The 14,536-nt window shown below is 35.7% G+C and overlaps 1 protein-coding gene across 7 annotated transcripts in view; it reads left to right on the top strand.

The window, feature by feature from the left end:
• ATP2C1 (ATPase secretory pathway Ca2+ transporting 1) overlaps window positions 1-14,536 on the top strand; it is a 63,598-nt gene that overhangs the window by 36,413 nt on the left and 12,649 nt on the right. For all 7 annotated transcript variants that reach the window (XM_041466179.1, XM_041466180.1, XM_041466181.1 and 4 more), the window contains 13 exons: window positions 1,124-1,159; window positions 2,048-2,109; window positions 2,459-2,567; window positions 4,320-4,475; window positions 5,026-5,094; window positions 5,803-5,878; window positions 6,379-6,445; window positions 7,507-7,631; window positions 8,877-8,974; window positions 10,412-10,507; window positions 10,618-10,707; window positions 11,428-11,532; window positions 13,211-13,367. In XM_041466179.1, the coding sequence (XP_041322113.1) occupies window positions 1,124-1,159; window positions 2,048-2,109; window positions 2,459-2,567; window positions 4,320-4,475; window positions 5,026-5,094; window positions 5,803-5,878; window positions 6,379-6,445; window positions 7,507-7,631; window positions 8,877-8,974; window positions 10,412-10,507; window positions 10,618-10,707; window positions 11,428-11,532; window positions 13,211-13,367 (1,246 nt within the window). The remainder of the gene's footprint in view (window positions 1-1,123; window positions 1,160-2,047; window positions 2,110-2,458; window positions 2,568-4,319; window positions 4,476-5,025; window positions 5,095-5,802; window positions 5,879-6,378; window positions 6,446-7,506; window positions 7,632-8,876; window positions 8,975-10,411; window positions 10,508-10,617; window positions 10,708-11,427; window positions 11,533-13,210; window positions 13,368-14,536) is intronic.

Genomic DNA, 14,536 nt, shown 5'->3' on the forward strand with positions numbered 1-14,536 from the left:
GTGGTGGAAATATTCCATGGAAAGATGAAATATATATAGTTATTTCCTCATATTCAGTTGGTGAGGCTAATGTTACTATCACAAGTAAGGTGTATTTATGTGGATTTATTTAAGAGTTCAAGAGAGTTTTTCACTTGCAAAATGGTAATATCTTGGTTATTTTTAGTAGTTGCTGTGTGTACTTGAAAGGTATAATTAATGGTTGTTGTGTTATGGTTCTGGAAGAAATCAGTGTAACAACTCAGCTTGAATAACACATTCAGTTACTGTAGCAAAACTCAATATGAGAGTGTATTGAAGGAGAAGATGAGACTTGCTTTACAGCAAACTGATCTTTGTTGTTTCCTGGAATGGATTTATTTCATTTGCTCACTTTCACATCACATGCTTGGAAGCCCCGTAATGTTTATGGTGAAGTGTTGCAACCAGAATTGTATGTGATAGAGGGGACTATGAAGGCTGCTCTTGAGGCCTTAGTACTTATCTTGGATTCTTCCTAATGAGCAACATTTTTTAGCTTTTTTGTTTGGGATCTCTGACATCTGTTTGGGTTGTGCCCTGTGTCCTGTTTCACTCTGTGGGTGCCTTGGGCAGAGTTTCTGAGGCTCATCCTCCTCGTGTTCTTGGTAGGGTGTTTTATGGCTCCAGACTGGTTCTTCAGCCTACTGCTTTTTATCTAATCTTTCTGTTACTTGGTATTTGAATGAAACCACATCTGTGATGCCCTGTAGTAGTTAACACACCTTTGTTCTGGTCACAGAAAACACCAGTCAGTTTTTCTACTTGTGTCATGGGTCTCTTTCTGCTGCTGTCTCTTACTGTTTAGAAAAAGGAAGCAGAGGCAGTTTTTCAAGTTTGCTATCTAGTTATTAATCTTATTTTTAGTAAAATCAGGTTGTTGCATTCTTGGACATCGCTGAAGCAGGTGCAAATAGATAATGACATTGCTTTTATGACAGACCTGAGAGATACAGAGTGATTTTGAGCATGAGAAAATTAATTTGTTTCCAAATCATCTTGTTAATATGTAGTAACAACTATGACTGAGCAAAATCAAATATGATTGCTTACTTTCGTGGTCATTTGGAATGCTTTTATCTCACCCACTTCTGTTCTCTTGCAGGCAATAGTCATTGTTGTTACAGTTGCCTTCGTTCAGGTAAGACAGCTGTTGTCCAAATAAGATCATTGCTTTTATGGAAACTCCTTTATTAAAAAGACTGAAGCAGTTGTCTTGGTGCATTGTTCTGTGAATGGTTGAGTAATGTGCTTTCATCCAAATCTTTGCCTTTTCTAAAGTGCATGATTTGTCCTGCTTTAACCATGTTGACATTTATGCACCCGTACCAGTATTATACTCAGCAATAAGAGTACTTGTAAGGGAGTCCTTGTAATAAACAGTGTAGAAGTACGTAAACATCTAACTTCATAGAAAAGATTTTGAAAATGTAGCTCTTGCTTTAATTTTGTGCAGAAATGAAAACAAAGATTGTCTTTGTTTCCCAAGTCATAAAAAAGTTTTCATTCTGTAAATGCACAGCTTTAGTCAGGGTGTGCCTAAACCAGAATTGCTTTGTGTGTTTGTACTTTATATCTTTAATTATCTTAATTTTGTAACCTGTTTATCGAGTTAAAGGTGAGCTGTGTTGCCTTGGTTCTCCAGAGGGCTGAGAACATGAGCACAGTATTTTTGTTACTAATTTGTTAAACTGTAGCATTCAATAATGTGTCTGATCCCTGAGTTTAGAAGTATTCTAGTAAGTATTACAAAGACCTGAAGATATTGAAGGAAAATACAAAGGACCTCTGCTATTTTTTCAGAAGAAATGCTTGTAGGCAAATCTGTAAAATTTTTCGGTGTTTGGAACATATTTGCTTTTTAAGCTATCTAACATAGAGCTGTTGAAAGTCATGTCTTACCTGTTTGGAATATTACTTAATACAAATTTATTAATGAAATCAATTTCAGTAACTGTATTTTATGTTGTGCAAGTTTTCCCTGTTTAAAACTGCCATCTTATTTATTTTACAAAAACTGTCTCTGCAGGAGTACAGATCAGAAAAATCTCTTGAAGAGCTTAGTAAACTAGTGCCTCCAGAATGCCATTGGTATGTAGTTTTGTCCTTTGAGTCCTAAAGTAAATCATAAGAAGTTTAATCTGAAATGAGTAAATGGGAAAGATTTTACTGAACTTAGTTCCTTTGTATCAACTTTTTATGCTGACATAGGACACACTTTGCTTTTGCTCATTTTAAAGATTGTTTTATGAGCCTAAGAAACTACACTGTGTGGTTGTGAACCCTTTCAGTGATGTTACTGATGTGTAAGCTCTCAGAAACAAGCAGCAAGTCAGAAATATTTTGCTGAAATGTATAGCATTGCAATGTGCAGTAGTGTGAATGCTTTTCACAGCCAAGATGCCAGAGAAGTCACTCTCACTGCTCTTTGTGCCTACAGTGTGCGAGAAGGTCGGGTGGAGCACACACTTGCAAGGGATTTAGTGCCGGGTGATACAGTCTGCCTGTCAGTGGGAGACAGAGTCCCAGCTGATCTACGATTATTTGAGGTACATTCCGAACTTGGATTTAATATTTAATAACTTTACTTTTTTTGGGACAGAGGGGAAGGGAAGATAGCCACTGAGTACTGAAGTGCAGTAAGTGTTCTTGTTTGGAGTTCACAACTATCTTGATAGAAAATTTGAAATAATTACTTTGCAAATGTTACATACGTTCTTAACCAATGTATGTAGTTTCTTACTGCAGGACAGAGAAAGTATTTTCAAGAATACATTATATATAAAATCGAAAAATTCTATTTTTCCCCTCTCAATGTTAAGTATGTTGTAAAAACATTTTTTTCAGTCAGAATGCTAAGATATTTTGGCATCTGGTTGAAGGTGGTTTTCACTCTGTATTTGCATTAAATTTTAAGGCATAGTTCCACCGTTCTCCAATAGTGGAATATCAGAAAAACTTGTGAAATTGTGCTGGTGTAATCTTTTCTCTCTGACACTTTTTCATCAGTGTGTGTTGTTGTATCTTCTAGTTTACTGAATACTTAATTTGTGTTAGTAGCACTGCTGGAAGTGCTTTAGTTGAAGCAATTGCACTATAGCAGCACTTGAACATTCTCTAAAAATGCAGTGGAATATATATATATTAATCTGTCATATTTTGGTGGTTTTAGTTTAATAATGTTATTTTTCTGTCAGATTGGGCATCCTCAGTTTGCTCAGTATCTGGGCTATCTATCCTGTTAAAGTAGTGTTTGGATATAAAAATCTGTATGTCCAGGTTATCCACAGCTGATAGTTAATTAATCAGTGTTCATTTCATAGACAAATTCTAAATTAACTAGTTTCTTAACAAATTTGTCTGGATTGTGTTGTTAGCCTCTGTGGTGTAATTGGTACTTGAGTGGGTTTATTTTTTATGGTTGCAAACACTCTGCTTCCCTTGGCAATTGTGCAGTCCCTGCATTGTTATGAAACTGCTGTTGCAGCAGCACCTACTTTCCTGCTCATGTCTGATACCATGCTATGATAGCAGCATGCTCAGGCCTCTTGCAAAGCAAAGCAGAAATGGAATTAGAAGTTTCTCAGCTGTCTGCAGCCCTTCACTAGATGATAATTTTTTCCATCCTAAACTATTCTTGCAGATCATTTGAAAATAAGAGCATGTCATCTTATTTTCCTCTGGTGTCTACTGGGCATTGCTACAGGATAGTGGGTTTTAAAAGAAATTATATGGAGACCATATTTTCAGAGAAAGAACTAGATTTGTTCTGCATATTCTCATTGATGCTGTCCTAGAAAACAGTAGAAGTGATAATTAGGCACTCTTTGCTTTGGGAAGGCATTTGTACAAATGAGAACTTTTCTGCACTGGTCTCATTTTTTGGGGACAATCTTGATTTTTAAAATGAATTTGCAGATCTTTTCTGGCCTAGGTTTTCTGTATGTTCTGTGTGTTAATGAGTGGTCCATCAAGTTTTCTGATCATCTTGTCTAAGGCCAGCATATTGAATCAAAAACTTAACATACTTATGACAGTGTAGTCTTGAAACACAGTTCCTTTTGGTAGTGGTGATAAATATTTCAGAGCTTGTGGCTAAATTTGAGCAGTAGCAAAGGGGCATCTTCATCTTCCATCTTTGACTCTAGTGAGAGCTTTGTAGGAGTTCTTGTTGCTCTGTTGATCCTTAAAATATTGATGATCCTTATCATATTTTAATGGTTAAAATTGTGAAACTTACCATTACACTTCCAAATACTTAGAAAATATTGTCATGGTTTTTACCTGTTTTGTTTTCAAAGGCTGTGGACCTATCTATTGATGAATCCAGTCTCACAGGTGAGACAGCTCCTTGCTCTAAATCTACAGCTCCTCAGCCAGCAGCAACCAATGGAGACCTTACTTCCAGGAGCAATATTGCTTTCATGGGGACATTGGTCAGATGTGGAAAAGCAAAGGTAAAATCATTATTGAGAGAGAAGATTATGTTCCATGTTTAAACTATTTGAAGGCAGTTCTTACTTTTTAAGTTTACCTCTTGCTGATTAGTATGATACTTTGCAGAGCTTTTCTCAGTGCTGCTTTTTCATACACTAATTTAATAAGAAAATTACTTCCATGAGAGCTCAAAGTCATAGGGAGCAGTTGATGTGAAACTCCTTTTTCTAGGTTATGGTGTTTTACTTCTAGAACTACACTCATGTGTTTGACAATGTGTAACAGAAAATACAGTTCTGGCTTGTGTTAGGTGTTACCAGTTTGAGTTTTGCTACTGGTAATTAGTAAGTACTTCAGCAGTGCACAGAAAAGCAATTTGTTTCAGTGAGGCAAAAGGTTTTTTAGGAAAAATTCCCTACTTGTGACAGGAACTAATTCTATAAACCAAGTTAAAATTTTTATTGGGTTAAATGGCATTTGTCCATGATTGGAGTCAAATGTGTCAATAACAACAACTAACATTAAACTTCAGATTTGATTTGGCTTTATGTTGTTTTTTGTTTTTTTTAGGGGATAGTTATTGGAACAGGAGAAAACTCTGAATTTGGGGAGGTTTTCAAAATGATGCAAGCAGAAGAGGTAAGAGAAGACACTGTAGATGCATAGACATAGTTTGAAAGTGTGTATTTCATTCATTAACACTTTGAATTTGTTCCATAGGAACTTAGTTAAATGTACGTTGCTTTCAGTATTTCCCTTTCTCTAGTGAAGCAAATCTTTTAGCTCTTGGACATGAAAGTAGTAATTGAATGCAGTGCAACAAAATATCCGTAGCTGACCTAAAGATACTACCTGTGAAAATAATACTCTGCACCTGTCCAAATATTTACATGGCTTTCTGTTTTGCTAAATTGAATTTTCTGTAGATGATTAAAAACATGTCTTCTGAGATATAACTGGCCTTCCAGGGCACTAGTGCATGTATTTTGAAAAGTCAGTTTTATTCTTGCTACCAAGAACTTTTTTGGTCTTGGAGGAAGTGTGGTAGCTTGTAGTTGGCATGATCTTTTGTTTTTTTAATGAATTTTTTATAAGACCTTTTATATTAGATTTGTTGCAGATATCACAAAGCCCTAGAAGAATATTTCTAATAAATATTTGATTTCATTGAGGTATTTTTGAATCTCATTGAATTCTGTGAAGGAACAGTCTGCTTTCCTAAAGTAAATGTGTGGAGACATAGGGTATAACTGCATCTTATTCACTAACCGTCTTGAATTTTGCATCTGTCAAGTAAAATGTGGTGCAGTTCATTTGTTAACTGCTGCTTGTTTGCCATTTATCAAGGCTCCAAAGACACCCCTGCAGAAGAGCATGGATCTCTTGGGAAAACAGCTTTCCTTGTATTCTTTTGGTATAATAGGTAAGATAATTTATGTAAAATAATTGCAAAAGATTATCTAAAGGAAACTAGTGTGGGGCCTGGGAAATGAAAGACTAAATCTCTGAAAAGCTTTCAGTTCCTGATTTCATTGGTCACTTTGAGTTCATGTCACTAGTCATCTGAAAATGGCATAATGTGACATAACTCTAATCATAAGGGTGTTCACTTGCTTCTTCCTGCAACTGTACTTTACTGACTTTTTGTCCTCCAAATGCTTCCTTTTAAATTGCAATGTGTCTTGGATTTTGATTCAAAGTGTGCATAAATGAGTACCTCACTTAAAGATGTGATTGGGCAACTTGACTGGCAAAGCTTTCTTCATCTTTGCCATACTAATGGGATCATGACAATGAAATAAATAATTTTTTGTAGGTAGCGCAGTCATAAGCTTTGTTCCGGTATTTGAATTTTTTCTTGTCCCCATGAGGCTACAGTGCATGCTGGTTTTACATTTATCCCCTTGACTGTTTTCTTTATAGGAGTTATTATGCTAGTTGGCTGGTTGCAAGGAAAGCATATCCTTGATATGTTCACAATTGGTGTGAGGTAAGATTTATGTTGTGAAATAATGTAGATCATTCATTACAGCAAGTGTTTGAAAGCTAGTGATCTATTTCATAAATATGTTTGCATACACTGCCCTTAACTTCATGTAATTCAAAATGAAAATAGAAAAGCAGATTCTTACATATTTTTAATAATGCAGTGTGTTCCTGTTAGTCTCTTAAATTTTACATTCATATGGTGATTTTTGAGGGTCTTGTGGAACATCTGCAAACAGGCAGTAGAGTTGTACAGTTTGAATTTTTGTTGCTGAGTAAATAAAGTAGCTGTAATTTTACAAGGCATATGACAAAGTTATTGCAAGCTTTGTCATGTAGCTCAATAACTCAACTTCTACTATATTATGCAAACTTAATCCCAGTGTGTTTGCTGAGAACAGCACTGAATTTAGATGGTCTAACTCCATACTCCTAGAAAAGTTGCTGGGTTGCTGATTACATGGCCATAAGTGCAGTGCATAAGGCAGAAGGGTTTCTTCAAGTGACAGGATCAGATTCTGAAGAATTACGCATTTGTGGAGGGGAGAAAAGAAACCCAGGAGCTGCATCTTTGAGCATTTACACTGTCATCAAGTTTTTTATTTGTTTGTTTTTTAAATGACCTTCAAGGCCATTCCCTCACTTAATTTGCTGCCACATCATGATCTGGCAATAGCAATTGTGGATCAGTGGTGGCATTTCCCAGTTCTGTTTAGTGCTGACTACACTTATTCTTCACAATCTGGGCTGCTTTGCGCAGCCCTAATTAGTATTTTGTGTAGGCAAAACAGATGTACAATTGATTTCGTCCTCTCCCCTACATTTCTTCATACTTTTGCATAAATAATGAGTAGAAATGATCTAATTTATTTCATTTGTTGCTGTCTTCAGCTGGTTTCTTATAATGAATGTTATACAGCTAGAATCACATGGTGACTCCTTCCTTTCTGTTTTCATCTGTGACCAGTTGGCTACAGAAACAATGGTCTGAATTGTAAATTCATCACTACTGTGTATTCCTGTATGACATTTGAAAACACTTCTGTGTATTTTCTTTCATTGCAGTTTGGCTGTAGCTGCAATACCTGAAGGACTCCCAATTGTGGTAACAGTGACACTGGCCCTTGGTGTGATGAGAATGGTGAAGAAACGGGCTATTGTAAAAAAGCTGCCTATTGTTGAAACTTTAGGTATGACTAGACTAACTTAAAGATAGTGTTTTTGATGTCAATGTTAGGAAATATTGGTGACTAATGAGGAAAACAAAGCAGGTATTCTTATTTTGCTAGCAGCATGTTGGCATCTTTAAAATATTCCTGAACTGAATGCATGTTACACTGGAGCAATGCAGGGAGATGTTTCTGTGGGCCTTCTAACTACTTCTTTTGAAGAAATAAAAAATCTGCCAGTTAATAGCATGTCATGCTAGCAATACACTGAACTGATTGTTTGCTGTAAGATGTTCTTGTTAAGTAAGACTTGTAAAATGTTTTTTAAATTAAAACTTTTTGGTGTTAATTTAGGAATGATGTTGACAGTTGAAAACAAACCCATATTTGAATTTCAGAAAAAGGTTTGTAATCATAATGCACCTTCAGGACGTTATGCTGCTCATATTGGAATGTAAAATCATTTAAAAACTTTAAAGCTCAAAGAAGTTCCGTATGCAGGTAGAGTCATAAAATATGTAAAGCACAGAACATGGAAAAGAAATGGAAATACTAAGTTAAATAATTCTGCTGCATCTGAATTCCTTTTTGCAATTTGAAGATTGGGAAATTTTTTTGTTTCAATGCCTCTAGCAGAGTTTCATTAGTGTTGCAAGGTTTTTTGTTGCTTGTACAGCTCCTACTGTCATGTCCAGAAACGTCAAGACGCTGCAACAGTTTCTCAGAATCTCCATTCCAGAATTAAAAAGGCATATGCAAATCTCACATTTTTGTAATATCTTCAAGCATATTAAAATTTGCAGGTTTATTATTAAGTCACACTTGTGATGTACTGGTGTGACACTTGTGTGACACAAATATTGTGGCTAGTGTTAAATACATGTTGTGCTTTTTAATAAAGAAGAATGACTTCTGTAAAGCAGGCTCTTAGTTTTTCTCCTCACCAGGAATCACAACTGAGATTTCAGTAATGTAGGTTGAGGTACAGCAGAATAAAATAAAGGAGAAATAGTGAGTAGACACATTTTGTATAAATTGTGAATTTGGGATTTAAATTAGTTTGGAGGTTTTTTTTATTTATTTATTGGACAAACTCAAAGAACCTTGTGCAATTATTCATTAGTAGTTGAAAATTTGCTGTCTCTCACTTGTTTTTATTCACAGACACCTGCAGTAGTTCTATTTTGCTCAGCTTGCATACTCTTTGTTAGTTACTCAGATTGTTCTAAAAAGAGTTGTCTTATAACTGTTAATTTGTTATTTCAGGTTGTTGCAATGTCATTTGTTCAGATAAAACTGGAACACTGACAAAGAATGAAATGACTGTTACCCATATTTTTACTTCTGATGGGCAGCATGCTGAGGTATGTCATGTGACACTTAGACTTGAAATTGCCTTTTTATTTTGTTGTGTGTGTCAGTTGAAACATGCTGGACTTACTACTGGTAAAGAATCAGTTAACAAAGCTTAAATTTATTGCACTAAACTCCTGTCGCTCAGTTCATTTAATATGCAGCCTTTGAGCTGTGCTATCCAAGCCTTCTCTGGTTACAGAAGAGTTTTTTAATATATGTTAAGTTCATAAAACTTCGTGACTATAGGTCACACACAATAAGAGACAGATGCTAAGATACACAGACAAGTTGAGAGATTGTTTTTCTTCAGTACAGAAAGTTGAGGCTATTCTGCTGTTTCAGGTATGAAGAAAACCCCCTAAAATTTACATATTCCAAACATTTAAAGTGGAGGTATCCAACTTTTTGCCTTAAAGACAGTTTATTGTGTGAACTATTCATACTGAATATGCACCGTCATTCTTGCTTTTTTATAATGGATGGACCTGCAGGTAGGAGCAGGACATGAAACAATAATTGTTGAGATCAGGGAGTTGCTCAAAAGACCAAGGATGTAAATCCACAAAAGAGAAGCAAAAGCAGTGAGGTATGGAACTGGATGTGGGTTCATAGGAATGTGTTAATCAAGTTCTTAAATTCTCAAACTCCTTGATCAGGGTTTTGTTTCCAAAATAGAGTTAATAGACAGTCCTGTAATTTTATTCTGCAAGCAAAAATACTGGCATTTTTTCACATTGTTTCCTATTATTTGCCTATATTTTCTTATATATCCTGACACTAGTTTTTTTATTGCTACAAGTCTATATGAATACTGATACTAGCACAGTTGCATCTGGGTTATATCACCTCCTTTTTCCTAATGGAAAGAGAACTTAAAATGGCTGTGAAATATATTAGCTGTTAATGCTGTAGATACGAGGACTTTTTTAGGATCATAGTAGGATGCCTGGTTTTTATGCATTAAAAATACAATTTTACTGGTTTTAACACCTTTCTGAGGTATAACTGAGAGGCTATTCAACTGTTTCTTTTTTTTTTTTTTTAATAACTCGATGGAAGTAGGACTCTGCTCTGTAATTCCATTCCCCTGCAGGGGGTATGCATTATTAATCAGGGTAGAGAAGAATAGGAGGAAAAAGTTAGAAAGCAAAAGAAAGAAGAAAAAAGAAAGCAGGCCTAATACTGTAAGGAAACAACCTACACTACATTTATTTATGCTGAGAAATAAAATTGATGCTGTTAAAAGAAATTAGTCTTTAATATATTTTATTGAACTCAGACTGTTGCTGCATTAGAAGCTGAGTAAGAAGAATTCATGCACACTTAGTAAAAGCAGCATTATGAATGGCCTTTTGAAATTCTTCTGTAGTTTATTATAGAAAGCTGAGAGCGGTTAACCTGGTGAACACTACATTGCACGCTGCCTCTGGCTGCTTTTCTTGCAGGTTACTGGAGTGGGTTATAACAGGTTTGGAGAAGTGATGCTTGATGGTGAAGTTATTCATGGTTATAACAACCCATCCATTAGCAAAATTGTGGAGGTAAGATCTTGGCAAAGAAAGGTGAGTTTTAACTGATGATGTAGCTTGAGAGCTTTGTATGACATTTACTTTGTGTTTTGTTTTCTCCTCTTTCCTTCCTCATCATTTAGGCTGGTTGTGTGTGCAATGATGCCTTGATTAGAAACAACACATTGATGGGGAAGCCAACAGAAGGGGCTTTAATTGCACTTGCTATGAAGGTGTGTACTTCATGGTGCTTTTTGGATTCATGGCAGGTGGGAAATGTGTAGAAAGAAGTTGTGGCTTTGTTTTTCTCATTTTCTTCTCTTTTGGATCTCCTAGATTTGTATTGCAACTGCTCATCTCCTATGTTTCTTTCTTGTAAATCTTGGGCGTTCTGAAGGATCAGAAAAAAAAATAACGAGTGAAGTAAAATCTCTATTTTCATCTTTTTGCACTTAGTCCTGTCTTTTCACCTGCCACAAACTGATTTACCTGTTGAATATTGACTGTATTGTCTCTTTCCCAGTTTCAGATCAGTAGCAGAGGGAAGTTGGTAACTGATGTATTGGTGACTGCAGAATTTATAGTGCATCTTAAATGCAGGGCTTTTGAATTGTAGACACTGCCCTGAAGTGTTTGGGTTTTTTTCTTTTGGGAAGGGAGGGGGCTTGTTGTTGGTTTTTTGTATAATGCTGTGACACACCCATTACAGCTATTGAGAAATGTAGCAAGGCTCATGCTGAAGCCTGAAAGAAGTTTCTAGGTACTTTCAGTGCTAGTTTGCCAAGAAGTCTATCTGAATTGGAACAGTGTGCTCAAAAGGCAACGTTGGAGATGAAATTGTTCTTTAATTAAGTGTTGTTTGCTAACTAAGGTGTTTCAGCAAGTCATCGAATCCCATACCTCTTTGAAAAGAAAAGGTCCTGACATTATGGTGGTATTTCTGTTTTATACAGATGGGTTTAGATGGAGTCCAGGAAGACTACATAAGGAAGGCTGAATATCCCTTCAGCTCAGAACAAAAATGGATGGCTGTTAAATGCATTCACAGAACACAGCAGGTAAACTTCAATCACTGTTTCCATGAGCACTGGCTCTGTAGAATGGTTATCTACCTTGTTTAATATCTTCATTTTTTTTGCTTCAGAAGTTTTGGAAAGCTGGCAGTAGTGCACAGTCCTAAAAATATGGCTTGATAATAGACACAGATTTAGTTTCAAGCTCTTGAAGTAGAGAAAAGGAATCACAAGAAATAATTTCCATAAAAGACATCCTGGAAAATTATTTTAAGTATTTTGAAAACTGAGACCTTGAATGCATACTTAGTTATTTCTCCTTCCTTCCTTCTTTTTTCTCAAACATCCAAAGCAATTCTGCCAATTTTCTCCTGTTCCAGTGCTGCATAGTTACATAATGAATTAAGAGCAAGAATATGCATTGATGTTCAGTAGTAAAATTTCATTTGTTTTAAAACACAGGGTTTCTGGTTTCATGCAGACATCACATCCCCAGCTTTGACAAATTTTATTGATGTCAACAGTGGCATGGATTATCAAGAAAACCTACTCTTTTAATATCTTTTTCTGTCTTCTGGTACTTTCACATACATATGTGCATTCATACTTCATTTAGATCCATATAAATATTTTTCTTACAAGTATTGACATAATCACTGCCAGTCTGATAACTGGAGCCTTCTAGTCAATATGTGCAACAACAGATGTATATTGGATTTATGAAAAAAATCTTCCAGTACTTCAGATCAAAACCAGGCTTGCTGACTGTGTTCCAGTATCACTGTAAAATCTGCTTTGGAAAGAAAGCATTTGACTACTTTTAGCTATATGGGTTGATTATCTATGTCTTTGTAAAGAGCAGAAATTGGTATAAGATTTTAAATCATGTAAAGACTTACTGTGTCTCTGTTTTGGAATCAGCAATTTTAAAAGAATGTTGGAAAATTGATAACAGATTGAAAGAGAACATAAATTATTTCAAGACTAAGAAAATACAGGGGATTTAGAAACTTGGAGCTCTCCTAAGCCTATCATTAAAGACTGAGGTAACTTGACTGCTGTGCATATGAATAACTTCACAGGAAGGAAATAGGTGTATTAAAAAATAACTTTTTAGGTCAGCTGGAGAGAAGATGAGTGATCAGTGATTGGAAATTTAGCTGAGGCAGCAGTTCTTAATGGAAAGGGGAGGAAGAGAAGGAATGAGTTGATTTAGCATTGGAGTTCAGTGTTTGAGGTAGCTGGTGGACTCTCAGTCCCATGGTATCATCATATCAAGGCTAAATGGGTATCTGGAAAATATTAAGAGTTACTAGGCCTTGTACAAGAATGGAGGGGATGTTTAATGACCTGTGCAGCTGGTCTGATGAGGAATTTAAGGTCTTTCAGGTCTAATGTCTTGTGTAGGTTGAATTTCTGTCCTTTGCATGGCCTCTTAGTCTGTAAACTGTGTCTTGCAGTGCCCGTGTCTGATGTGTTCTGAAATGAGATATTGATTATTAGCTTGACTCTTTTTGACTTTACCACTCTTGAATATACACTGTCTAGAGACACTTAAAATAACAGTTTTTATATTTTGAGTTGTAAGTTTGATTTTCGTCATGTTCTTAAGATTGTTAATAAAAGTACACATCATTCTTCTGTATCTGTGTGTGTATGTGCTTGTGTGTGTGTGTAGTTATGCATACCCACATGTGCACACAGCAGCTTTTTTTTCTTTTAGGACAAACCTGAGGTTTGCTTTATGAAAGGTGCTTATGAACAAGTCATTAGATACTGTACATCCTATAACTGTAAGGGACAGAGCCTACCCCTGGTGCAGCAGCAGAGAGAGCAATACCAGCAAGAGAAGGTTTCTATGGGTTCGGCAGGGCTTAGAGGTAAGGCTGTTTCAAAAGTCTCTCAAAATATCAAATTCATTTAAATGGCACTGCTTGTTGTTAAAAAAAAAACCACAAAAAACAAACAAAAAAAAAACAAAACAAAACAAAACAAACAAAAAAAAACCCAAAAAAACCAAAAAAAACTGAAGCCAACAACAACAAACAAGAGCAACCCAAAAGATGGGGATCTTCTTTTTTGTTTGGTTGGTTGGGGTTTTTTTGTTCAGTAGGTGTCACTCTGTTTAGGTTTCTGGCCTGTATAATACCATGATTAAAACTGCAGAGGGTGAGAAAGGATACTTGCTTTCTGGCATCTCCTCCTTGTGACCATAACTGAACAGTACATTGCTACTTAATGGCTTCCATACCTTCTTATAGATGCCTGTGGTTTTTTTTTTTTTTATGTGAATGTGTTTATTTGTCCATTACTTTGGCTCCTGTCACCTTCATGGGTTAGGCTAGCACAACTGAGTGCAGGTCAGGAGATGCCATTAGAATTATCTTCTGTGGTAACAAGCAGTGTAGAATTTTAAATAAAACAAAATATATTTCACAAGATGATTGACAGGAGTTGATTATGGGCCAGGATTGTACATGACTGGATTTCTTTGGCCTCTGTAAAGAGATCTCTAGGCTGTTAAGTCCATGCACAGCTCTTTAATTTTTTAATTTTTTTTTTTATTTTTAAAGGGAGGGCTACTCTGTAGCTCAGGAAATTCCTAAGATACAAATTATTAGAAGCTGAGAAGAATAGGAGTGGTAGGAGTGGTATTTTTTTGCTGTTTTATTTGAACAGTCATTTGTTCTGTCTGTCAAAAAAATCAAGGGTAATGTTTTGAAAAGAGCAAACTTGCTTTTTCCTTACAACTCTAATGACATTTAAATATATTTGGATTAAGAATCCTACTTGAAAAGACATTCCAGAAAATATTCAGCATGTACTCAATGAAATCTGCCCCTCAAAAGGAAAAAAAAAAAAAACCAAACTAAAGCAGAAATACATTAACTGATCCTCCCTTTCATCCTGATGCACTAAAGAAATGCACAGAGAAGTCACAAAGCTAGATGTAGTTCTCTTTCCACACAGTCAAAATATAAACACTTTCATATAAGAGTAAATAGGAAAGTTATCTTTAAAACCTGGCTGTTTGGTAAGGAGCTCTTTA

This window comes from Pyrgilauda ruficollis, unplaced genomic scaffold (genome assembly GCF_017590135.1).
Source record: "Pyrgilauda ruficollis isolate IOZ18807 unplaced genomic scaffold, ASM1759013v1 scaffold2, whole genome shotgun sequence".
Lineage (NCBI taxonomy): Eukaryota > Metazoa > Chordata > Aves > Passeriformes > Passeridae > Pyrgilauda > Pyrgilauda ruficollis.